Raw genomic sequence first — 27,314 nt, 5'->3', positions numbered from 1 at the left:
ATAACATTTTTATTTACACTACAAAATGTTCTTTTATTTTTATGCCCCCGAAGGTTGGCATATTAAAATCTCATTGTCCGTCCGTCCGCCTGACCGTAACTTCGAAAATTCTTGTCCGGGCTGTAACTCTGCCATCCATGAAGGAATTTTGAAATAGTTTGGCATAAACATTAATCTTAATGAGACGACGTTTCTTGTATATACTCAGATCCCTAGCTACAAGGTCAAGGACACATTTAGAAGTCAAACGTTAATAGGGTCTGTTTCGTGTCCGGTTCATAAATTTGCCATTCATCAAGAGGTTTTGAAATTACTTAGCATAAATGTTTATCATAATGAGAAGACATGTCATGGGCAAGACCCAGATCCCTAGCTCCAAGGTCAAGGTCAGACTCAGAGTTAAAATGTTAACAGGGTCTGTTTTTGTGTCATGTCCATATTTCTGCCATCCATGAAGGGATTTTGAAATATCTTGGCATAAATGGTAACCATAATCAGACAATGTGTCATGCACAAGACCCAGATCCCTTGCTCCCAGGTCAAGGTCATTAATAGGATATTTTTCGTGCCCGGGATATAACTCTGTTATCCATGAAGAGATTTTGAAACAACACTGGCATAAATTTTTACAATAATGAGGCAACATATTAGGCGTAAAACCAAGACCCCTAGTATGGACGGCGGTTACCGCCAAAATTAGTAAATATACAATCCATTCTTAAACAAGCCAGTCAGTGCAGTGTATTTCAACGTCGTCTAGTCTAAAACTCCATCCCGTCCAATAAATTTGCATTCAACGCATTGTACTTTGAAACCATTTAACACAAAACTTCATTCCGTCCATCTTAACATGGAACGATGCATTGAAAAACTTGTTGCGGTGCACCGTGATATGAAATCATCCAACAAAACATGATACCATCCAGCTCAATGTTAAGCCGTTTAATACAACATGAGTACGTGCAGTGTAAAATGGAATGATTTATTACAACTTGACGCCATCTAATGCATATTGAAACCGCTTTGTGTAATCAAGAGCGGTGTATTATAACTTGATGCCATGCAGTCAAATGTGAAGACGTTTAACGCAACATGAGTTCGTGCAGTGTAAAATGAAACGATTCATTAAAGCTTGGCGCCGTCTAATGCATACTGAAAACGTGTTGTGTGATTTGGAGCTGCGTGTCTAAATTTGATGCTATGCAGCCAAATATGAAGCCATTTAACGAAACACGAGTACGTGCATTGTTAAAGGTTAATAAGACAATCAGTTCATAAGTTTGCCCTGTTATAAATAAAGATTCTGAATCAGTTTTACATAAGAATATCTTAAAAGTTGTCCTAAAACCGACCTTGTGGTAAAATTCTAACATTTAATTTGAAACTGTTCCTGCGATTTATCTGACTTATTTTCGTGAAACATGTTTCTTCTTAGTTTAAGCTTTGTCAGAAGTATGCTTCGTAAAACAGACTCAGTAATAAAAATAATAATGACAAAATTAACAAACACCAAAAATCTCCCGAGTTAATTATTAATCATATAATATCAATGTAAGCATGTTTATGTTTTTAGACAGTATGTCAAAATTACATGTACCTGTACAGTGCATGTTTGTTTGTTTGTTTGGGTTTGTTTGGGGTGTGGGGCAGAAGATCTTATGCCATTTTTAAACGGTATTTCGTTTAAGGTGGACAGTCAGTTTTCTGGATTTCATACGACCTGTAAGGGGATTTGTGAACCGAGCGAGCGTAGCAGATACTTGTGGAGATAAAGTTAATACCTGTATGAAATCCAGGAAACTGACTGTCCAACTTAAATGAAATACTGTTTAGAAACGGCATAAGATCTTCCGCCCCAACCTATCATCGAAAAAACAAACAAACAAAAATTGGCAAAACATTGCACAGTGAAGTACATGTAATTTAGACATACTGTCTAAAAACATAAACATGTAAACAATTATTTTTATTATATGATTAATAATTAACTCGGGAGATTTTAGTGTTTGTTGTAATAAATCATTCCATTTTACACTGCACGTACTCATGTTGTGTTAAACGGCTTCACATTGAGCTGGATGATATCATGTTTTGTTGGATGATTTCATAGTACGGTGCATCGCAACAAGGTTAACAATGCATCGTTCCATGTTTAGATGGATGGATTTAAGTTTTGTGTTAAATGGTTTCAAAATACAATGCGTTGAATGCAAATTTATTGGACGGGATGGAGTTTTAGTCTAGATGGCGTTGAAATGCACTGAACTGACTGGCTTGTTTATGAATGGATTGTATATTTACTAATTTTGGCAGTAACCGCCGCCCAAACCCTAGCTCCGAGATTAAGTTTACACTTAGAAGTCAAGTCAAAGGTTAATAGAGTCTGTTTCATATCCGGTTCGTAACTCTGTCATTCATCAAGGAATTACTTGGCATAAATATTCCCCATAACGAGAAAACGTGTCATGCGTAACTACCAGACCACTAGCTCTAAGGCCAAGGGCACACTTAGAGGTTAACGGTTTACATGGTCTGTTTCTTGTCCATTCCATAACTGTTCCATCTATGAAGAGATTTTAAAATTACATTGCATAAACGTTCCCTATATTGAAATGAAGTAATCTCAAGTAACACAAGCCCAAGACCCCTAGCTTCAAGGTCAAAGTCACACTTAGAAGTCAAAAGTTAACATTGTATGTTTCTTGTCCGGTCAATAACTCTGCCATTCATCAAAAATTACTTGTCACAATCCTTCCCTATGATGAGTTGGCGTGTCATGCTCAAGACCCAGACCCTAGCTCCAAGGTCAATGTTACCTTCGGAGAACTTTTTTTATCTGGTCGCAAAATGAGTCATACCCAAACTATTCTGACATATTTTGCGCAGAAAACTGTAGCATTCTTGGGCACACTTCGGGGGCGTTTGTCACCAATAGTGCCAGCTCTAGTTTGAACTTTAATTCTAAATACTTAGTATATTTTAAGAGTTATATATACTTTTATTCTATATCTATTTTACCTATAAAAAATAAATGCTATAGCCTATAATTAACGATAAATGCGAATACGATAATGTTATACACCGATAGCCACACGAGAATTACATGCAGATATAGACTTACCACAGTTCGCTACTGCGAAAATATAAAGTGGTAATATTGGACTGGGAATTCATGGCAGTTTCAATCCATTCCAGTCAGTGGGTACTGAGATACAACAGTTTAACCAAACAGAGTTATGGAACTGGTGCAAAGTAAGTCTGTTAATTACCGACACCAACGCCAACGAATGGGTGAGTACAACTTTTCGTCGAGCTAAAACTCAATCCATTTTTGATTCCAGGTGTCAGTTTCAAGCTTTTAAATCTTGTAAAACGCGAGTATATTTAGCAAGCATACGTTATTGTTTTATTGTCGGCGATGCACAAGTTAAAACGTATCAAACAAACTATTATATGTTCTATTTCATTTTCTAATGCATCTTCTGTCTACTGTAAATTAAATATAATAATTTCTAACATGCTAACCAATGTTTAGTTCCCATTGTAAAAAAGTATTTTGAGAAATATTTTGTTTTAGAAATTTTACAATATTTTTGCATAGAGATCTTACTTAGATTCTAACTAAAATATCTTCAAAGTTTAATGTCAATCCATCAACAAGCAAAGCCAAAAGTAAACCATTATTTTGTCCCAAATGACCACGATCTACGATGGGATATACCCCACCAAAATCCTTTTGAAATTGAAACCTAAATAAATTGTCTTAAATTTAAAGATAGATCAAGAAAAAAACCCAGAAAAGGTGGATCAAACAGTAATATAAGACAGAATGCTAAAAACAGATTTTGAAAAATATCTGTATACTATTTTTTACAACAATACAAAATACTATAAATAAACGATTCACGTGAAAAAATACCTTTAATTCCAATTTCCTCTGTCTGAGATCGGCTTTAAGCCGAGTTTGATCAAATCTTGGTGCTGGGTGTACAAAGTCATCGTCCTCTGAATTGCTCTTGGCCTATATGTAATAACTTGTGTTATCTTTTAATGTCGAATAAAATGTAAATTTATTAAAACAGGAACCCGACTTCGTACTTTAGTTTACTAGGGGTACAAATAATAGTATTACATTAACATTTCATCATCTGAATTCCAAAAGGGTATACACATTTGTCCATTAGAAATGTAAAATAAAATTGCATTACAATTTTAAGCATCACATATGTGATAACGTAAACTTATCACATGAGTCTATTGCTAGCGCCATTGCCTTCTACTTATAACAATAATAATACGTCAATATGGACGAGAATGTACAAATATGATGGGCGTGTTAGCGGTAAGGCTGACAGTTTGAAATAGCAACATCAAAGTATAACTGGTGGAATAAACTTGCAGAAGTATTTAGACAGACAGACAGTATATACACTAGAAATTATAATACTTTCAAAATTTGAATTTTATTCCATTTTTATACACTGTAGGTGAAAGGGTATTCTATATTTGCCGTAAGACCTTATCAACACAGTATTGAAAATAATCATAATACACAGATAAAACTAGTAGCCTCCAGTAGCGTTTCAAATAGTCCATTTTAATTAAAATTTAGAAATAGAATAAAACAAAACGCAACAGACAACAAGTAGAAACGAACGAGTGGACACTTAAAGATACGATTGGTTGTATTCAATATAAAGACATGGGTGAATAAAAACTCCTTGCTTGCACATATCACGGCACGAGCGCCATTGATGCACACATACGATTTGATATTTTTCATTTTTTTATAGTTAACATTAATGCCTATTAAGAAATAATATTGATACATACTATACGAGCAAACTGTGCGCAAACCTGACAGTTTCAAATGTAAAAGCACAATATGGACGAGAATGTACAAATATGATGGGCGTGTTAGCGGTAAGGCTGACAGTTTGAAATAGCAACAACAAAGTATAACTGGTGGAATAAACTTGCAGAAGTATTTAGACAGACAGACAGTATATACACTAGAAATTATAATACTTTCAAAATTTGAATTTTATTCCATTTTGATACACTGTAGGTGAAAGGGTATTCTATATTTGCCGTAAGACCTTATCAACACAGTATTGAAAATAATCATAATACACAGATAAAACTTAGTCTAATAGCCTCCAGTAGCGTTTCAAATAGTCCATTTTGATTAAAATTTAGAAATAGAATAAAACAAAACGCAACAGACAACAAGAAGAAACGAACGAGTGGACACTTAAAGATACGATTGGTTGTATTCAATATAAAGACATGGGTGAATAAAAACTCCTTGCTTGCAAATATCACGGCACGAGCGCCATTGATGCACACATACGATTTGATATTTTTCATTTTTTTATAGTTAACATTAATGCCTATTAAGAAATAATATTGATACATACTATACGAGCAAACTGTGCGCAAACCTGACAGTTTCAAATGTAAAAGCACAAGTATATTCCAGCTAACTGCCAATTACATTACTACCGTTGCAAATGTTACAAATGAAAAACATGCATAGTGCTGCAACCAAAAAGACTATATTAACTGTTTTCGAAGGTGAAATGTACGCTGTAGTTATTTATTGGCATCCGAAAAGATATCAAAAAACGATATAATGGAAGTAATACCTGTGTAAGTTCCGATACATGTTGTTCATGATCATAGACTGGTGCCGGACGTACAAAACCTTCTTCCACTGAATCATTATCATTCTATAAAAGCAATATATTTTAATCTATATTTTCATCAATAACAGGAATATATATCATTTTACAGTTATTCTTAAAATATCAACAACGAAAAGAAAAACAATACAGCATCAGCATATTATACATAGAAGAGCCGACTGTCAAATTCTTGCCAGTGTTACAGCTTGAAATTTAAATGGTAACCTAAATTGTTTCGTATAAATTATTTGTCAATTTAAAACTGCAATAAAAACTGAATGACACTTACCCCGTGCATATCACCACGGAAATGGCCAGTAGTAAACAAGGACATTGGGGGTATTGGTGATGTAGAAACTTTTGATTTACTACTTTCATCCTCGTTGTGCTGTAAAGAAAAACTACCGAGTGGTGTATTATTACTAATGAAAAGTCCAGGTTTACGTCCAGTCCCTATACAATGTAACTTCACTGTAGTTTTACTACGTATATAATAAATTATTTTTGGGGTTCATACAAAGAGGACTAAAAATGTAAAGAAATTACGATCGGTAGGCAGTAGAAAATTGGAATGAGCAGACGAAAGGGCGAAGACATTCCTATGTCTAAAAGTTACTTAAACTTCTGAAACTGGCTATATGAACTTCAACATATTTACGCCCTATCCACAGTGCCAAGTGATGATAAATTTTACAAATTCTTGTCACTAAATAGCGTTTCTGTGCCTCCTGACTTAAACAAAGTCGTTATTTCATTTTATTGTATAGAGCACATACGCAATTTCTGCCTGACATAAGCCTGTATTAACAAATGTGAAACCCTGGTTTCAACTCTAATTGGATATGGAAAAAATTCAAATGAGGAAACACATGCTTTTGTTGTGACGTTAGTTACTGAATCAGACAAATGACATGTTGGTGTCGTTTTGACATTCCATTCACCGTTTTAAACGAGTTTTCATTTTTTTGTCTAGAATTGCAGTCAGCTGCGGAAGATATAAAAAACTAGAAATAGGTAATTGTCTAAAATAATAGGGTCTTTGAAGCTGTACCCTATACATATACATGCCGAATACATTAAATGCAGATCATGGTACTACTATTACTATATTCTCTATTAAACCTCACATTCATCAAGGGTGAAGAAAGCCTAACCGGGTTGTTTTAATGAACGGTATGCCTAAGTTCTAAACAGTATAATTTAGACGGCATGAAGGATAACTGTAAGATTTATTTCCAAAACGTTACTTTTACTGATTCTTTGTAAATGAACTATTTCTATATTATTTATTGGCTATATTTTATGCAATGCATATTAAATAAATAACACATGGACTTTCTCTTTGACCGATGAGTTCCTATTTAAGATTATATATTTTAAGTATAAAAACATATACATACTAAAGGCCACGGTCCGACTTTTCCTAAACGAGGTCTAGCAGGTCCAAGATCCTGAAAGAGGGATTGTATTAATCATTTTATATGCACAGACATTCGAGTTATGAGCGTATGATGAATGAATAATCGCAATCATACTGTGCATGTAGGTATTAAATCCAAAATGTAATTGTATACATGATATAAAATAACAAATATACAGTAGTCGCGGCACAAAAAAAAATGTCAGTTCAAAACTGTATATGTGCCTTTCGCAATATAAATCATCATTATCACAATACTATTACTGACATATCAAGGACAAGTCTTCTAAACACAAATATCGCTGCAATTTACGTATTAAACATATCAAACAAATACATACAACAAGCTGTGCTATCATAAAAGCTTTGGCAAACACCGCAATATTTAGGAACATTTCCGCTACTCCCGACCTTGAATTGTGTTTGTTGAAAATATAAAACGTTTTATTTAAAAAAGTTATTTCTTGGCTATTTTGAGGCAATTCGCGTAATAAATAGTATTTAGCCCTTTTGGAGTTGACGCTACGCTTTCATCCCAGTCAATTTGCGTAATTAGTGGTATTTAGCCCGTTTGGAGTTGACGCTACGCTTTTGTCTCGGATTTTGTCTGGCGGAACAAGCAGATGGTTTCAAGATATGGTTCCACTGGGACTTACCTGTTTTACTACTTTTCTTCTGGCATGTTTCGTCGGGATCTTACAAGTGATTACCTTATCGTCCTGTCTTATGCAAAGCAGCGACTACATGCGTTTTTAGTTCCTTAGTGTGTTTTACAATTTTATAGTTTGCAGCAAATCGCGACGTTTGTTACTAATGCGGGACAACTTTTATTTACACTGTCCCACGGTGAGATCAGGTTTATCTATAATTAGTAATCAAATGTCATACCTGTGGATTTTGCAACACAGCTGTTAATGATATACTTGACTCTGATATCTGAAAACAAAACATTTTTTTCAGCCCTTTCAGACGAGACAATTGTACAACATGCTAAATAATTCAATAAAATTATCGCGATAACTTTTGAACAGGAATATCTATCACACAATATAGTACAATACACGCTTTAGTCCAGTAGAAATCGGACTGAACCTTGCAATAGGGTATATACAAGGTATCTTTGCAGTTTCCTGTTCTTTAGACTTCAGTAAATGAGAATATACCGGATGACATATTGTCATCTTTGGGGAAAATGTTTTATTTAAGAAAATTAAAAATGGCCGCCATCGTCGAATTTCAATGTTGTTCTTCTTGAAAAAAAAAGAGAAACTTTGTAGCCGGGTTAATCTAAGGTTCTATTGATTTATGTTGTTCATTAGATGGAGCATTTATAGTATCTCATGACTTTCGCGAGATCCTTGGGCATTTTTCTATTTATAGAATCCAAAATGGCTGCCATAAGACTCATATGATAGCGTATTTTTCATACTGTATTTCAGTTGATTGCTTAGTAACTGATAAAGGTGTTGTTGTTATTTGCAATATCATTTTCGTAGAAATAACAAACTACTCAGAGAAAAGAAACACAATGAATACGTCACAAACAGGTAGGTACTGCAGCAGCTGTGGCAGCATTATTATCATCATCATCAACAACAACAACAACAATTTTTCTAAACTTACAAATGTAAAAACGAATAAGGAATAGAGAAGCGCAATTTGAATATGTAAGTAATATATAAAAAAACTAAAATTGTTTAAACATTTATACACATGTTTTTGACCTGTTGTTACATCCGTAACACATATATATTTATCTACGCTACCAAGCTCAAATTACTTGCATTAAGCAGATGATTGGAAATTCACAAACGCTGATTATTGATGTTGAAATTGTAAAAGATCGTAAAACTACATATAGGGCAAGCAATTATCTCCATATCATTAGGAGAAATGTAAAGAAAAATAATGAGAAAATTGAAATACATTCAGTGTCAGACCCTAACTAGAATATTGTTTGATTTCTTTCAATTTTATATAAATCTATCAGTTAGTAAAACTGAAATGGTACAAGGTATGTGTGCAACATGAAGCAGTGTTTCCCCAGTGATAATACTGTATTAAATTCCCCCTCCCCTTACTGTATTTTACAACATCAAATTGAACCTAGTCCATGTATCAACCATAACGGGAATCTAAAATACCTAATTCAAGATTTAAGCACTCAAAGAACAATTTAAATCTAGAAAGCCCTCCTCAGACATGTACAATTCAGCTCCAGTCTTTCTGCATACCGACTGGGTTCTATGCCCATTAATTAAGCTATGTATGCCCTATGTCACTATTCCAGTATACATTTATAATACGGGATACTCACTGAACCCGAAAAGAAAACTTTTATTAACTACCATAATACTTGCGCTTTCATAATGTCATCAGTTACGATTGATTTTTGAACTATAAATAACTTTAAAACTCCCAAAACTACATTTCTTTGTTTAAATTCTATTACGTAAATTTAGAAGAACCAGAAATTAGATCATGGAAGGAGTAAAACCTCAAGTTTACTAGACTACATATACTAGTATGTTGAAATGCAGAAAATACTTAAGATATTTAATTGGTGTAATTTTTGAGACATTTTCACATCATATAGTATTGCATGGGTCTAAAGTTGGTAAACATTTTACTGTCAAACATTAAATTTGTAAGCGGAAAGAACATATAGCTCTGTATCATGTTATGGTCCATAATTGATGAATTCAGACTAAAATGGAGCCCCTGCATTTTATGGATGAATGTGTATATCTCAAGTTACCGAGGTAAGCTATCTTATTTCAAGTTCATCTTTGAGGTTATCATCTTGAAGTAAAACAATTATTAATTCACATTTGTATCGTTTGCATATGATCATTTGATGTACAGACGTACAGGAAGTGATTGTGTGCACATTGCTGATGATGATAATTTAAGTTACTTTTAAGTTATACTCATATCTCATCATTTTAATCAATTTAATCAAAGATTGGCTATTCAATTCCATACATTCCCCTAAAGGAGCAACATGTTGACATTAACTGTTATTCGCAAGTTAAAAGAAGACGACACCGTAGCAAAGAATATTAATTTCAACTCAGCATCGTACATTTAAAATGTTATAGAAATTATATTCTGGAAGTACGTTACCAGTTTTCTGTCATGTAATATTATTCATTCTTATTTCACACTAATAAAATTATTCTTTTAAGTTGTTTTAATGCACAATAAATTCATGTTTTCAGACTTAATAGTGTGCAAGTTTTAAGAAACCATACATAGATGTAAAGGGTATATCATAGTACAATTCTGGTAAATAATTACGTTACCGTAACGTATGTAACATTTGTAAAGGACAGGACACTCGATGATACTGACTTAAAGAAATGCTTTACTGAAAAAGAAAAGTCTCTATAAATATGTATAAGAGAAATTCTACTAATCAAAAGTGCATACACTAAACTATAATTATTATATATCATGTAACAAATGCATAATTGGTAAGGTTTTGAGGTCATTTTCAAAACAAAGTAATGATCTTAATATCATTTCAATAGTTTAACTAAACGTTTTTAACATGTATAGCTGTCATCACGTTTTAATTTTTTTTAAATGTTCTGTTACTTGCCTTTTGCCAAAATTATTTTTAAAATGAAGAGAAAAGGTAACAAATCGTGTTATGTATGTCACATGGCTAATTATTAAGAAAGATGTTGACATTTTCAATCTAATTTAAACAGAAAACGCATACTTGCAGTAAATTTAGAAAATGTTACATTGTGTTATCTTTTTTATCATTTTACATCATGATATGTTATCTCGAAATGTAATTTAAATGTTAAAAGATTGTGTTTGTAACGTATTTTCAAGATTTTCACAAACGGAACACAACTAAATGTAGCAAAAAGAGTTTTAAACTTAGAAACATTTATATATTTTGATCAGATTATGATTGAAACATTCTGTGTCAGATCGAATATCTTTAGAATTGCAAGGAATTTTTTTTTGAAACTATCTTGATATAAATTCTACAGGTACCTTATAGTGAAAGGTAATTTATCATCAAATAAAGAGTTCTAAAGAAATATAACCATACATTCTTTATACTTTTATAGTCAGCTGAATGTTCGAAATTTCATAGTCATGTTAAATGATTGTTTAAAACATATCTACACAGCATAAAACAAAGAATGTATTCGTTTTGTTATTTCCCTAATGAAAATTAGCACTTTTACATGGGGTTCAAGATTTGCTATTAAAAAATTTCCCCAATGATGACAAGATGTCATGCGGCAGTTTCTTGCTCAATATATCCTAAATGACAGGAAACTGCAATAAAACCTTGTATATACCCTACTGCAAGGTTAAGTCTCTTTTCTCTGTTATTCTACTGGACTAATGACAGGATATTGCAATAAACCTTGTATATACCCTACTGTAAGGTTCGGTCTCTTTTCTCTGTTATTCTACTGGACTACTTCTGAAATGTATCATCATAACTTAAAGTGACTGCATTTGTTGGCATTAATAAAAGAGAGATGATTATCTTAAAATGGTACAAGTCAGTTCAAAACTGACCAGTCCTACATGTTTACTTCAGGTAAAAATATATAAAGATATATGTGTCTGTACAAACCTCTTTGTCCAATAACTCTTTTTTGATCTTGTGCTTCTTTGACCTACAGAAAAATAAAACATATTTATCCGCTTTGCATTAAAAGGTTCAATATTTGTGTTAATAGCATGGTTATTCCGTCGCCGTCACACTTCTTTTTATTTTCTCTGTGTTTGTTTTAATAGATATGCTTAGATAAGAAATATTGACCAACCTCACATCTTAAATATGATAATATTTATCATAACTGGTGAGAAAATTCAACTAAGTAAAAAACTTCCTTCGCATATTTGGCAATATTTACCCAAGTTTCTAAGTCAATTCAAGCTTATCTTACTGTTAAACTGGGCGGTATTTATAATATAAGATGTATGAAGGGGAAAATAAGATACGATACTGTGTTAAATATTAAGTAAGTGATGCAGGGAAGAATGACCTCGCTAGGGAAATTAGTCCCAATGGCTTATATCGCTGTAGACCATATATCGAAAGCTATATCCAAGTGAAGTTTGATAATAGTTTGGACAGTAACTAATAACTTGCTAACAGACTATGTTCCTTCAACCTAACCAACTATTTTTAAACATCTAAACCAGGTGACAATAACCATCTGGGTACTTCAAACTATATGGGTACTTGCCTCTTAACTTAAATATTTTAGTTCGTTACCAGGTTCATTCGTCTTGTAAGGATCTTTTACAGACTTTATTGATGACAAATAAAGTTATTAAATTTGTATAGTGAAAATGTGAACAGAGTCATTGACATAAGCTAATGGAAACGCCATGTAAAATAACATTTCGTATATTTTAACTAGCCAAACTGAAAACTATAAGAAGGAATATATTTAAACCTTTCTTTATTATAGAATAAGGAATATGTTTAGTACTTAGAATTAAATATCCTTAGTGGCGTTTTATGTAACACTTTGCTGAGCATAGGGAAATAAATCATTAACTAGTTGATTTCATGTAAAAAACTTACTTCAATTTCCGTACTATAAACACTGCTAGTATAGCTAAAAGGACAACTACTATCGCCGTTACAATAACAGCAAACTCCCACACTTCAACAGACAGTTTACAGATGATATCGCTAGCTTTACAGTAGCAATCATAACTTCCCATTGTGTTCTCGCAGATCTTCCATGCTTCACAGTAACCTGATGCACACTCGTCGACGTCTTGGTCACAGTACGGACCTTCCCAAGATACAGGACAGTCACAGGTAAAATATAAGTCAAAACTGTCTGCTCTCCTTGTGTCAATGCATGAATATTGTTGTGGATCTAAACCTATAGAAACAGATTACCAAAAAGACTATAAATAATTTAATTCCATTCACCAATTTTAACTACTCAGCATTGATGTAAATGATATACTCAACCATTTTATTAATTCCGTGAACTAATCGGTTTGTATGGAAACTTACGGACTCGTTAAGTCGATCCCGATGGAATTTCCTCGGCCGAAAATGTCTCATGCGAGTTTGTTTATTTTTTACGAAATTGTGCTACACAATGTTTTGCAAGTCTATGTGCAAATCAATAGAAATAAATAGAAAAGCTCCAATAAGGCCCTAAAACATTTACATTTTTGTTCAGAAATTTTGTCTTGTTCTCTGCAAATTTGGAGTGGGCGTCTTCAACTTGAAATTACGGAATGAGGTAATGGTTTTGACCATGAAAGTAGATTCCTATGTTAGATCTTGATGATAAAGGAAAATTATTTACCCAACGATCATAACTTTTTTGATGGGCTTGACAGTGCTTTATCTTATACATGTAGCTAGGTCTATGTTAATTCCAGTTGGTACAGTTTTACCTAAACAATAGTTTTGTGATTGATTTCGAAAACCATGCACAAGACTCAAACAACCTTTGAATCATAACACGTTATAGCTCAATCCTCCATAAACAATAATTATAATCATTCGTGAACGCATAATACATCAATAAATATATTGCACTAAGACTTCCAGAGATGAATGGCAACAACTCTGATATTTACAAACTTCATTTAAGGAACATTTTTCCTGAACCAAGACTGATATCCCTTTGAAAATAAATAATCATATTCTTAAAAACTTATACTGATTATCAATGTCAAATGCATTTCAGTATAGTTTTATATATCGTCTTAAAACAATAAACTTTGAAAAATATTGTAATAAATTTACGTACCTACATACCGGTATATATATATAGGAGAACACTTTCGGCATTATCCTTATAAGGGTAATTTACTTACTCTTGCATTTTCCATGTCGACATTTATTTTCCATTACGACGAGAGTGATAGAAACGACATCTGAAAATGCCCCAGCCTCGTCCTGTGCCACAATTGTTATTGTGTCTAAGCCAACAAAGGAGGTATCTGCTCGGGTGTAGTTGATATAAACGCCTTTCCACTCTGTGACAGAAGAACTTGCAAGAGCATCTTCATCTTCATATATACACTGAAAAATATTTTAAAATACCTCTACTTCAAAGACTGAAATAGGATAAAAATTATTTACGACATGACAATAGCTGTAATAAAGGGCTGAAAAACAGTCGATCATCAAAATTCATTTCTAGTAAACTTTTTTATCAATCAACTTGCATTAGTTAAATCGGGAAATTTACTGTACTTCTGTAAATAGAGCAAGAAACATTACACTATCAGGTTCTAATTTAATATCGGCATTAAACATAATATTATGAAGAAAAATACAACGTTTAAGAGCAGCGTTTCTAATTATTGTACTCGTGATAATATGGTTGATATTCGGATATATACCTTTTCATGTTTACAAGACACTAGCTTTATTATGTCTTCGTGATAAACATCTTGCAGGTAGAAGGAATTAGATGTAGTGCTGGTATTTGATATCATTTGTAAGGTTTGTGGTCCATCGATATCATAAGCTATCACTACTGCAACTGCTTCCGATAACATTTGATTAGCTTGTTCTTTAAAAATCTGCACAAAAATATGAATGACGTTAGTCTATATCTTATACACATCTCGTCACATGTAAAGATATATTCGCTTCAAAGAAGCCTTCTCCTTGGTGTTCCTGTTAGTTAATTTTCCAAAGAAAACCCTGTCAATTGTCTAACTAAGTCAAAGCTATTTTTCCATGTCACTCAACTTTAGGCATACAGATATGCGATATTATATCTATTATCAAAAACCGATTAGCTAACTTAAAATGTTAAAAACATGTTGTAGTTGATTAAATATACTGTACATAGTTACAACCTCAATTTCAGAAGTTGCGACCGACACAGGCTCCAAGGCGATTTTATTTTACGTACCAATACAGGTTCAGTAGGATCCTTTGGTAATATATTTGTTCCGTTTGGAGAGAGGACGCGGATAGTTGGACGATCATTCATTGGGAAAACCTTGATGTCTAATGAATAATTTGCCTGTGCAGGTAAAATGTCTTTCTATGTCGGTGCGTGTGATAGAGAAAAGTTAATTGTTGCTACGCCGTAGCAGTTCTGGCACAGTGAAACTGTCAAACTGTAAAAAAATCAATAAGAAGAAACATCTACTTAATACTTGCTTAAATAAAAAGATTGTACTGTTACTTCTTCAAACCAAAATGGTTTTTGACATCCTTTTACTTGGCGCATGTTCTAGTGAATCCATAATGAAGCTATTTAGTGCAAATATAATAAATTAGGATAACTACCTAAGCCTTCAATTAAATTAAATAGATCTAAATGCAGCTTCAGCTCTGAGAGCTCCAGTGCGATAGCAATTAAATGCAGTAATCCTGGTACACAAATGTCATCCGATGTTTTATCTTTTACATTTGTTTTTGAAAAATATATTACAAATTATACATGTAGGTCAAATTTGTTCATCATTAAGTAAAATATTCCTGCATTTACAAGCATACTACATGTACAGTAGTTACTGTCACCAGTGCAGAGTTCAAGTAAAATAACTATTTCGAAATTGTTGATTTTGTGTAAACTCCTAGAGAGATGCCATACAATCAGAATTAAATATCTTGAAACGTACACAAAAATGCTCCAGTGAGAGAATAAAACATAAAATTCAAAACTAATTCTTCAGTTTTTATAAAACGTTCATTTACTTTATGGAAGTAGTAAAGTCAGTTTTATTTGATTGTTAAAACAGAGTAAATAAAAGTGCATATGACAAATTGTAACACTTATATAGTCATTCTTACATTCCATCACTACTCAAAATTATGTTCCCAAAAGGGTATCGCATGTCTTCTGTGTGTAGTCTGAAAATAAATGGATCATCCTCCGTGTCGTTAGCAAGGAGCTCAAAGTGCGTATCCTCTGTAAAAGAAGTTATTCACATTTTGCGTTTAAACTATGTCACAAGGACAATTATTTTAAAGGTCAGAATTAACTTTGGAAATATATATTATTTGAAAGTTTGATATATATTCTTACGTACAGAATAACAAATCGTTATAAATTTTAGATATCTTAAGTTTGAGTGTGCATTTTGTAAGGTTTAATTTTAAACTGTTATGAAAGTGAACAAAACAGCAGTGAAACTTACAATCAAAATACAAAATGATACACACTGTAAATGTGCAACAATACCCAAAAAATAGTTCAGACCTGAATCTTCATCTATAGTGATTGAGGTTTCTGTAAATACTGGCGGGTTGTTAATGACTTTCGATGATACTGTCGCTAGTGCAAACTGAGTTTCCTTCGAAAAGTATGTTTGATTTTCCGCCATTATATCAGCTGACAAACGGGTATCGCAAATCTAGTGGTAGAAAAGCATATATAGTACCGTCGAACGTTACTTTCTCAAAATGACAAAATGATGATATACATGTAATGACAATATCATCTCCTGAATCCTTGTACTTTAATTTAATGCCTTTTGCAAGGAGAAACGCATAACTTAATATGCTTTATTTCGTCTTTTTAACCAATTAATATGTACAGTTATCAATTACTTTCCTAAATCAATAGAGGTATAAACACTTAATGGCAATTCTCATAAGGAGCTTACGAGGAAATTGATTAAGTTTGCTACAAAAGCGGTCGATATATTTTTCAACAAATACACTCAGCTTATCATCAATAAGTTTACCCAGATTGAAGATAATCCATCAATTGTCTCATTTTCGAATGTTACATTTTCCAACATGCAGGTGTTATTTGTTATCTGCCATTGTTGGTGGTCTAAAATTTGTAAAAGAGTGTTTAGACACTTTAACTCTTACACATGCATTTTGTATGTAATTATATGTCTGTAAGTACATCGAACATTCTTCACAATTATATTATATCTGAACAAAACATTATCAAAGATAAAGAGAATACCATGAAAAAAGAGACGAATTTTAAGCCAGTTTACGTTTTACCAGCCTACTTGTCATGTCTGATTTTCTTCTTGATCTACGTGCATTTGAAATAAGTCCTGGACCAGTAATTAAGTACAGCATTACCTGGATTCCAGTGAATAACCATAATTATTGTGTCGTTCGCGGTGTCATTGAAACTCGAATAGGTAAGCTTTAGTGGAGCAGGTAATGGTTGTTGACCAACTGGACTTGGCGTGAAGGATAATTCAACAGAATAGATCCTAAAAATATAAAATATATATGACACGCTGTGTTAATGCTATATGAAATAGTGAACATTACTGTAGGGGGCATGTTAATAAGATATACCCATTATGTCTGCATAAATACCCATTTTGTAAATATTGTTTTAATGTAGTCAATACAGTGTTATGATAACCTAAAATAGGGCAACGACCCATAAAAAAGAAGGCTCATATTAAAAGAAAAGTAATAAACAGGATCTAGATAATTAAAGGATTAAAATATTGATTATTACTGCATATCTTTGGACGTCAGAATATCGTTTTCTATAGTAGTTTCTGAAGTACAAATATAATTTTATGTCAAAATACTGTGGTAATTTGTCAGAATTCATGTTATAAAATTCGATATTGTATCAGCTGGGTTATGTACTTTCGTATAATATTACATTGTGCATTTATGACAGTATAGATACCACACTACGACAATGCAAGTACAGGTGTCAATAAACAAGACTGTTCCTGTTTTTGAGCCGATCCGATTGTTCTGAGCAGCTGTGGTTATCTAAATTTTTACCTCCTGTATAAGAGTCTTTCCGTCCTATTAAAAGTATCTTGTGGGTTGACAATATAAGATGTAAATGTTGTGGAAGCCACTGAGTCGTAGCGTGACGTCATGTTTTCTTCAGTCAACTCATTGAATAAGATACTCTGACCTTCTTCCATACCTAAAAGAAAACAGTCAAACAACATAACAGAGCGTAAGAAGACAGTCCAGTCATCACAGAATGTCGAAAGATATTTTAAATAAACAGTGAGGATGTACGGGCATAATTTAATCAGTAGTTTAAAGGGAATCCGTGGCACTTTGAATCACTTGTCTCTCACCGCCACGGGTTCGAAACCTGGCTTAGGGTGTATAAGAGCTTCATGTGAGGTAACCGGCAGAAGATAGGCGGTTCTATCAAAGCGCCCGTTTGTGACTACCATAATTCTAAGAGGGACACCTGGTAACTTCCTGATCATTAAAAGCTGTAAAGTCACCATTTGTCCTATACTTAATGTGATATTCAACCAAACAAAATAAATTGAGTTAGAATGTTTTCTACAAAATACATTAAATAATAAACAAATCATCTATTGATTTCATCACGTACCATTTGGCATTTCGATGAAAAGCTGAGAAGAAGTACGTTTCACTCTGTTATTCTGTGTATATTTTAGCTGAAATAGTTTGCTCTTCCCAGATTCACTGCTGAAGAGTACTGACTTTTCATCAGTTATCAGTAAAGAGTTTACAAATTTATCGATGCATATTTCAGCTTTGTTGCATAGTCGCATAAATAAGAAAAGAGTTCTTCCGCTTTCCATACGAAATGTATTATCATCTTCGTTTGCCGTACTGTAATCGAAAATTCCTTTGCTTAAAACGCGAAGCTCAGAAATTTTACGATATGGTGTGCTGTCTATATAAAGATAACCGTATTTGATTTCGACAACTCCTGACATGTTATATCCAACCCAAACACATGGTATTATATCACTTTGATTTTCCATTGAACTTCCAACACAAAAATCTGAAAATTAAGTTCCATGAAATAAATTAAATCTCTTTTTTAAGTACACCTTGCAACACACGTTGCAAACAAAATCGGAATTTAAAACAAGATCATTGTTAAAATGCACAGCTTTATAAAAAATGTTTACAAATTTTATAAATCATCCGTCACATCCGTCAAAAAATCCAATGTAATTAAAATCGTAATTGGTGAAATACTCTTATATGCTTAAAACGTTCGGACATAAATTTCAAAATATTACCGTAACGTCTGATATTCGGATCTGTACTAACAGTCCAAGATTCCCCGCATGCACTAGGATCCATAGATTTAACGGCTGTCGTTGGGTAAACCTCTTTATCAAAGTGTTCAGCACCAACAGCGTCGGCGTCTACTGTATCGGGATCTGGAGCTTCGAGAAGTACTGTTACACCTGTCAGAGTAATGTTTCTTTTTAGACATAAAACGTAATGTTAAGAAAGGAAAAACGCTTTCTCTTGTGAAACATCTTAATGTGACACGTTAAATGAAATACTTATTAAACATATATGTGGTCATTTGTGAGCTGTGGACTATTACTTACCTTTTCTGTCCTTCCATATAGTTGTTAAACCAGCCATGTTAGTACATTTTATGCTGACGTAATACGTAGAATTGTGTTTAAGCTGCCCTTCTAATTCATTGTTTGTTCCAGTGCTAACAGTTCCTGTTGACGTATACGGTTGAATATCCTCATAACCAACCGTTGTCCCGATAGCCCATTCATATTTCTATAAACAATTAGAAAATAAGTTTCCAAAGCCCTCATAAATTTAAGTAATATTTCTTTTTAAATGAGTAGAATTCTTTTAAAGCAAGATTTAGATAAACAAGTATAGAACATGAAAGAACAAGTACAAAGTGTTATGAAATTAGCTTTGAAAGTAAGACACAGACTAAGATTGCTTACAATACACAAAACGTCTTATACGAAGAAGTTGTTAAAAAGCCTTGCAGTTGAACTGACGCATGTGAGAAGTGACGCGGAATCATTTGTACACACACTAGCTTGAGTTTATCCAGTATTCAGCTGAGCGAAAACAAATTTGAAAAAAGATTACTACGATGACCTTTGATTGTTTACCTGAGTTTTATAGCGAAAAAAACAAAAACAATTTAACTAGAGTGTCATCCAAGAAACATTTCTGCCGAATTACATTGAAAATTAGGCTACAGGTTCAGAGAAGAAAAATCGAAAACATTTTCCTGCAGAATCATTTAGGGAAACTGCAGTCCTGATGTTTATCAAATCATTAGGCTTCATCATTTTACACATAAGAAATAGTTTGGTGAAACTATTTTAAAATCCATCAAATTGTTGAGCATTATATTTTAAGTTTTTTTTTTATTTTTAACTCTGACTAGTAGTCAAGTTTCTGACGAAAGAGAATTAACACTTTTAGTTGAAAGGAACTATTTTGAAATCGAACCCGAGTGTTAATAGATGCTGTTTGATGTACTTTTAAGAATTTTTGTTGATAAGTGAGGCCACATCTGTGTGAAACTATTTCAAAATTCAGAAAGCAGTGTAGGACAAGATGATTTTAAAAATGTCTGCTTTATGCATAAAGGTCAAAGTAAACGCGCCCTATAGTGGCCATGTATATGAGTAGTCGGTTAATTTGAACATTCTTCGTAGACCGTAAGTCTAAGAACGTTTGCACAGAATTATTTTAAAATCAGCATTCCAAGACGAAATACCACCATTTTTAACGAAGGTAAAGATTTGAGAGAAACTGGTGGAAAGTCACCAAAAGGAACATTTCTTTAGAATTATTTTGACCTCATCACAACAGCTATAGTTACTGAATTATACACAAAAATCCAAACACCATCAATTTATCCAATTTGTTCACACATAATATACAGTTACATAATAACAGGTGAAATTATACGTGATTCTTATCTTCCAATATAAATCAAAAGAGTTAGTGTAGTGATGCATTCACCAATCGATGTGTACTGGTTTACATTGCTAGCTGTGGTCCGTATGTACAAACAACTTTTTAAATTAAATTTACATGGAGTTGTATTTTTGTGTCAAATGCAACAACCAGGAACAATTTTGACAAACATTCCATAAGATTTTGCAGTATACATATTGTACTTCTAAAATAACTAAATTTTGTCTTTTGTAAATATGTGTTTAATGGAGTTTGAATGCCCGTAAGATTTCAATATTTTAGGGTAAGCTTTCGGTCTAAACGAGACTCAAACATTTCCCCAGCGGCGTATGTACTATAAATCATCATGTGCTTCCATGTTGATGATAATTTGACCAGATGTTAAGATGTTTAGTGCAATTTTCAAGAGAAAAATACTCGGCCTGAAAATATGAACTGCTATTGAACTGTGATTGGGGTGGCACCTTAAGATAAATTGTCAGCTGAAGATTACGGCAAACAGAGAGAAAAAAACGTTCAATTTGCAGTATATGATAATTCATCCTGCGGACAAATAAGACATTCTAGTATATAAAATTTATAAAGAACACAGTTGTTTTAATATATCCATGTTTCTTGGACAATACTTTACCATATATTTTATCATTTTTATAAAGCGTAGTAAACAGTAAACAGACGAGCTCAATTTATCAACATCAATTCATTCTGGGCGTTCATTAAAGAACATGCAAATGGAATAAAAAGAGATAGATATCAATGAAAAGTAATGTTGTTGTGCATGAAATAGTTGTCAAATAATGTTAGTTCCTCATTTTATTATGAATTCAATTACACTGTTGCTCTCAAAGAGCCTGAAGCAACTGTGCGTTCCAACAACTACTGTTTACGTATAAAAATTGGTGGATATTTATCGGCGCAAGTTGATTTTTGCACTTGAAACAAAAATCCGTCAAAGTCTTTAACACGTCCGAGTGTCATAAAGTAAAGGGGAATATCAACTTTACTCTGATAGTTTTGACATGTTTATGCAAGAGTTCTTTCACAAATCATTCATTTGTGCAAAATAAGGACATTTGTAGATAAATATTTGATTAAAGTTTAAATTTAGATTATTTGAATTCGGATTTTATAAGCAATGTTGTTTATCAACGTATTTTATCACCCGGCCCTTTTCTGCATTTCTCAAGCTGTTAAAGCAATTCGAGATAAGTTAGCATCTATATATGCTGGCAGTTTGCTAGAATCGTAACACTACACTGCTAATTATCTGACACTAAATACAACTATTGTTAAGATTTGTACTTTTAAATAGTGCAAAGTTGTGCATTACAGAAATCGTAGTTTAATTGTAGTACATTGTCTGTATATTTTGTAAATAAAGAATATCAATTTACTAATTTTAAATGAATTTAGTTTCCGCCGTTTTCCGCTCATATATACTTTATTTTGTTATTTCCCTATAGAATAATGCCATTCGAGGAAACGAAACTGATAAGGGTGTAAAGTGTTAACCTCTTTATTCATATTTTGTGTAGATATTTAAGCAATGGATCCATCAAACCAATATAGCGCCTGTATACAGTATCATCCAGCACCGATATATGACGCCAAATCATAGCATATAAAGGTTTGTTGTCAAATATTTGGAAATACAAGTCGATATTTTTTGTCCACGGATGACTTTCTCAGGGTACTGTGAAATGCTCACGGCATGCCATTTAACACTTTATTCAAAATCATAAACAATTCGTAATTACTTTTTTTCTCAGTTAAATCATAACTATGTAATAAACAAGATAAACCTTGTGTAAAAATTAAGCCTCTTTATTCTGCTAATGTTCAACATAGCCGAGCGTACGTATACTGATATACCATCTACAAATTATGCAAAAAGGAAATAACTTTCAATTACTAGAAAGTGCCTCTGGGTTTATATATCGCAACAACTTGTTCTCGGCTTGCCAATACATTTGCAATTGCCTGTACAGAAAGCCAAGTAAAAAACGTCTATGAGCTTCGAAGGCTTTGGTCTTTTTCATTTTCAAAGAAAAATCGTTTCGTAAAACTGATTCAAGACGGGCCGGAATCTTGTCATTTGGACTGAACTATATCGATTGCGCTGTAAGTAAATTATAGTACTTGATTGTGTCTCTAGAATGTACCGACAGGGGAGGTAACTAGAATCATTGTTTGGGACTAGGTTAATTTTTGCCTGGTAATTATGGACAAAAGACAGACATATAACTATCCTAAAAGTTCACTATAATCACTTTGTGCTGACGTTTGGTAAAAATAATACAAACTTCAGCTCGTCAGTTAAATCGTGCGTTCATATAAATTACTTAATTACCGCTATTTCACTCTTGGTGTCATTACAAAGCCAAACTGCTTTTATGGTATCATTTGATCCTTGAAAGTCAGAGGGCGTAAAATCTCCTTGACGAACATCTATATACATCATCACTTCCTCGTCGAACGAAGGCGGTGTAAGGTCAATATAGAAACCATTGGATGATGATACAACCTCTTCGCCGGATCCAATAACAGCTTTTACTATGATAATAATAAATTTTTGTTTCATGCAGTGCAAGTTAACATATATATTGATTTTAATTTAATTTAAACCTATTTACTTTTCTGAATGACTTCTTCCTCTTTAAATGTACGATTTAAATATATTTTAAAATCATTAAATGATTTGTACCTCCAAAAATAAATATTCATTACTGTTACAGTCAATGAAAAACAAAAGTGCGTGCGTTTTATTCATTTATTAAGTCCTTCGGCACTAAGTGAGATAAGTCATGGCTAAATAATGATTAAGCATACAAAGAATAATTCTATTCAAGACATTAAAATTATTTACCAGAGATGTATAACGCTTTATTGTAAGAAGCATCGATAACTATGTCTTTGACAGTGAAATTTATCAGTGTGTAGCCGTCAAACTTGCAATCACTGTCACAATCAAACTGTGAACAAGCATCTGTACAAGGTATACACGGTTTGTTCACCTGAAATGCAAGTATACTCAAGTTTATGTGTCTCTGCATGGATAATTATTCAGCAATTGAATAACTCATTTAGTTGCGTATAAAATTTACCTCTTGAAATACAACCATGTCCGCTTCACCTTGAGCAGTTCCTATGCCGGCTTCGTATTTAACAACTGCATTTGTGCCGCCTTCAAATGGGTCTCCATATCTGCACAAGGCGTTCGCTTCAGGCGGCATTATTAGATCTTTGAAGGCAGCTCTTGTTTGCCTTTGATTAAAGATATCTAAAACTGGAACAATATTGTCTTTGTTCCATACATGTAATATAAGTTGGGTTTGTGAGCTTAAAGGTGGAATGCGCACATTTCCGATATTTGTTTTTCATCTGCAAACACGTTGATACAAGTTGTTTTCTAGAACAAAAATGAACAAATTTAAAATTTCAGGAAATCCAGATATCATGAAACAGAAATGAACGTCATTTAGTTATATACTTGTGATGATAAAACAAAGTGGATACCAATTTTGAACGATAATGAATAGCCATTTACAATTCCTTTGGTATAAACAAATGCAGCTTTAGTAATTTAAAGGGAAAGGCAATGTTGTTTTAATGTTAATTACATTGGCTGGGATTTCTTTAATCATTTAAAGATGTGGAAGAGTTTTCAAAATCGACTTAAAAATAAAAAAGTTATGAGCATTTAAATATTTGATCAAAATGGCGGCCATTTTGTTTCCATGGTAACAAAAAACAAAATGGCGGATTTATTAAATTTCTAGACAGGTATTTGAACCGTATTTACGTATTTCTGTAAAATAGTTCCTCTATTTTTTTCCAGTTATAATGAAAGAAATTAGCATGTTTTACATACTACATTCAAGATACAAAGTCGCCATATGCCCTATCATGTGTCGGTGAGACGTTAAATCCAAAAAAAAAAAAAAAAAAAAAAAAACACATTCAAGATACATATTTTATAAATCTATTTAAAAGGTTATTTACTAAAAATAAGAATCAGCAGCGTGTAAATGACGTCATAAATACACAAAATGGCTGCCTCCATGATCAGCAATTTTCTTAAATTTCAAACTGCCATAGCCTTTTCAGTAGTGGTCCGATTTTGTTACAGCGTTATGAAAGGCTTGATAACGGCTTTCCTATGCAATTAACTTATTGTCAAGCTTTCCTTTTCCTTTAATTTCCAGTTGATAAAGTCAGTATCTTTTGTTTCATATTGTGTAAGAAACTATGCTGTATAGGACGTTTTGTTAAAAATATTTTGAGCATAAAGATATATAAACATAGAAAGTCAAAATGTCTTGTATCAGTAATGACCTGGTTTATTTGGACCATCGTTGTTTTTGTGTCCTCTGTACGATTAACATAAATGAGACATTCCGAGGCTGGGACATAATTATTTAGACTTAACATGTTGTATCAAGAAATATGCAAAAGGTCTGCAGCGGATAGTCTCAGAGAAATCTGAGACGCAATGTTATTCCATAATAAAACTATCGCAGTTGTGAGGACATGTCCATTTGTTTATCGAATGAGGAAAAGCTAGAAAATTTTAACGACACCATCGAAACCCCCGAAACCCTATTCCCTCATCAGTCACATAGTTACCAAAAGATCGTCTTTCACTATAAAGAACTCCATTCTATAGTGATGAAACTCTGCTGAAGGAGAGAATTCTAGTTCAGATCTGACAGACATGCTTTCTCCTGTGTTGTTGAAGAATCTACACCACGTCACTATATATGGATCTCCACCTAGTAAAATGTATTTGTAAAATGTTATTCTTAGCAGACGAATATTTATATTATTTATTGATAATTGGAATCGGAAACGCATGTTAAATGTATAAATACATTATCGCTAAAATTGTGCTGTACCTTAAAAAGCAGTTAGACAATTAACAGGTAAGCGAATAACAGCGAGGAATTGTACACAATTATGCAGTTTAAACGTTCCGGTGGTGTTTGGCACTGCTCGTTCCGTCGCAGTGCCCCACTATGTTTCTCTATGGTTTTGTTTCATTCTTTGTTGTTTTATTTTGTCAATGTTTTTCGTGTACACATCTATCATGAACACATTTAGTCATACGCTACAACTTGTTTCGTTTTAGCTGGTTGCATTCTTTGTGTGCTATAGTTAATTAATCTTTTTCCTTGCAAATTGCTATATATATTGTTTTAACATTTTCACATTGCATTTTTCAATCAACATGTCAAAGCTACCTGTAAAATAATATGCAATTATGTCCGACAAACAAATTTACCTGCATATATTTGTATTCCACATGATTGCTGGGATATTGCATCGGAACGTTTAGGTGCATATGACGTCATGTTATATACCGTCGTGTTTTCATAAAATGTACTATTATACATGCTCAGTGTTTTTATGTACTCGGTGCAGTTGCAGAGACAGTCAGTCTTAAATAAATAAAAAAATGTAAAATGTAATAGACTGTGCACAAAATACACATATATTATTGTATTAAAGAATATCTTTAAGAATACAAAATATAATTGATAACGGTTGCTAAGGTAGTTCTTCACGTTGGATTAAACACTTTCTACAATGTAAAATTTGATTAAATCCTGATTTTTTAAAACTTCAGTATATACTTAGAACATTCGGCATATAAAAAAAAGAAAAGGGTCATTTGCTCGTTCTTTCGCTAGACTGATTTGAGAAAAATGATCACACTCAAGTTTTCATCATGGGAGTCTATAATTTAACCTCTTTGTGAATTTTGTCTAAAATGTAGAATATAATAAAACCTCTCACAGTTGTTAATAAACACACGGCCAGTAATATGGTGAAATAAAATGTGTTCGTCCGTGTGCTAGCTTTTGCGTTTTTGCCGATAAAAGAAATCCACGCATTTCAAACTTATTTTAAGACAAGTTTTGGAATAATATACCTGTCAAATGTTTTAATTTCATATTTAACTTTAGAAAGATAGTAACGTTGCCATTACTTCATAAACTCATTTTCGTTTCTGTACGCCAAATCCAGCCTTTATTCTAAGTCATAAAACTAAGTGCTTCAATATCTGATTAGATTTTCAATACGTACAATATTGGATTCCAGGCAACAGCTGCACGAACCAAGCTCACTCCAGATTCTTGTTTTGTGGTTAAAGATATGTATATCGCCCTCATCACCATCCCAGAATGTAACGCCTGTAACAGCCACACCATCTCCATCAGCAGCACGAATTGATAACTGAAAACGAAACTGTAATTATAAGGCAAACGGTACATAGAATTTTAAATTACGACAGTTAAGTTAACGCATTAATATTGACGCCTGTGACACATTAATTGGGAATGTGCTGTATCCAGGTAATATTAGAATCAATGTAGGACTGCCCTTGGTTTGTAATACAAACTAGTGGCTTATTTCTACCATTTCATTAAACACGCCAGAACGACAAATTAGCGCGCCAGAACTATGAATATCTTTCTTGAGATTCTGACATGTTGGCCCATTTTAAAACGCGCACAAACGCCTGATTATCAGTTTTCGATCTGGCGGCAACGCCAGAAATTCTGCAATT

General features: G+C 33.0%; 1 protein-coding gene and 3 long non-coding RNA genes across 4 annotated transcripts; all 4 read right to left on the bottom strand.

Moving 5' to 3' along the window:
• Window positions 1-5,651: 5,651 nt before the first annotated feature.
• Window positions 5,652-12,986, bottom strand: LOC128557586 (uncharacterized). Its single transcript, XR_008371255.1, has 5 exons — window positions 12,683-12,986; window positions 11,720-11,762; window positions 7,088-8,043; window positions 5,977-6,075; window positions 5,652-5,732 (listed from the first exon to the last, which is right to left on the bottom strand). It is a non-coding gene; the product is annotated as an uncharacterized LOC128557586 (long non-coding RNA).
• A 1,498-nt stretch (window positions 12,987-14,484) lies between these two features.
• Window positions 14,485-16,010, bottom strand: LOC128557588 (uncharacterized). Its single transcript, XR_008371256.1, has 3 exons — window positions 15,890-16,010; window positions 15,000-15,210; window positions 14,485-14,661 (listed from the first exon to the last, which is right to left on the bottom strand). It is a non-coding gene; the product is annotated as an uncharacterized LOC128557588 (long non-coding RNA).
• Window positions 16,011-16,305: 295 nt separating this feature from the next.
• Window positions 16,306-17,282, bottom strand: LOC128557584 (uncharacterized). Its single transcript, XR_008371254.1, has 3 exons — window positions 17,144-17,282; window positions 16,786-16,877; window positions 16,306-16,452 (listed from the first exon to the last, which is right to left on the bottom strand). It is a non-coding gene; the product is annotated as an uncharacterized LOC128557584 (long non-coding RNA).
• Window positions 17,283-17,814: 532 nt separating this feature from the next.
• On the bottom strand, window positions 17,815-23,976 carry LOC128556810 (uncharacterized). Its single transcript, XM_053542487.1, has 7 exons — window positions 23,848-23,976; window positions 23,610-23,757; window positions 23,094-23,296; window positions 19,384-19,570; window positions 19,063-19,233; window positions 18,399-18,818; window positions 17,815-17,969 (listed from the first exon to the last, which is right to left on the bottom strand). The coding sequence occupies exons 1-7, from the start codon at window positions 23,974-23,976 to the stop codon at window positions 17,815-17,817; spliced, it is 1,413 nt and encodes a 470-aa protein (XP_053398462.1).
• Window positions 23,977-27,314: the final 3,338 nt, after the last annotated feature.

Source organism: Mercenaria mercenaria, chromosome 1 (assembly GCF_021730395.1).
Source record: "Mercenaria mercenaria strain notata chromosome 1, MADL_Memer_1, whole genome shotgun sequence".
NCBI lineage: Eukaryota > Metazoa > Mollusca > Bivalvia > Venerida > Veneridae > Mercenaria > Mercenaria mercenaria.
The sequence above is the reverse complement of the archived record's forward strand: the minus strand, read 5'-3'. Positions and strand labels throughout refer to the sequence as shown.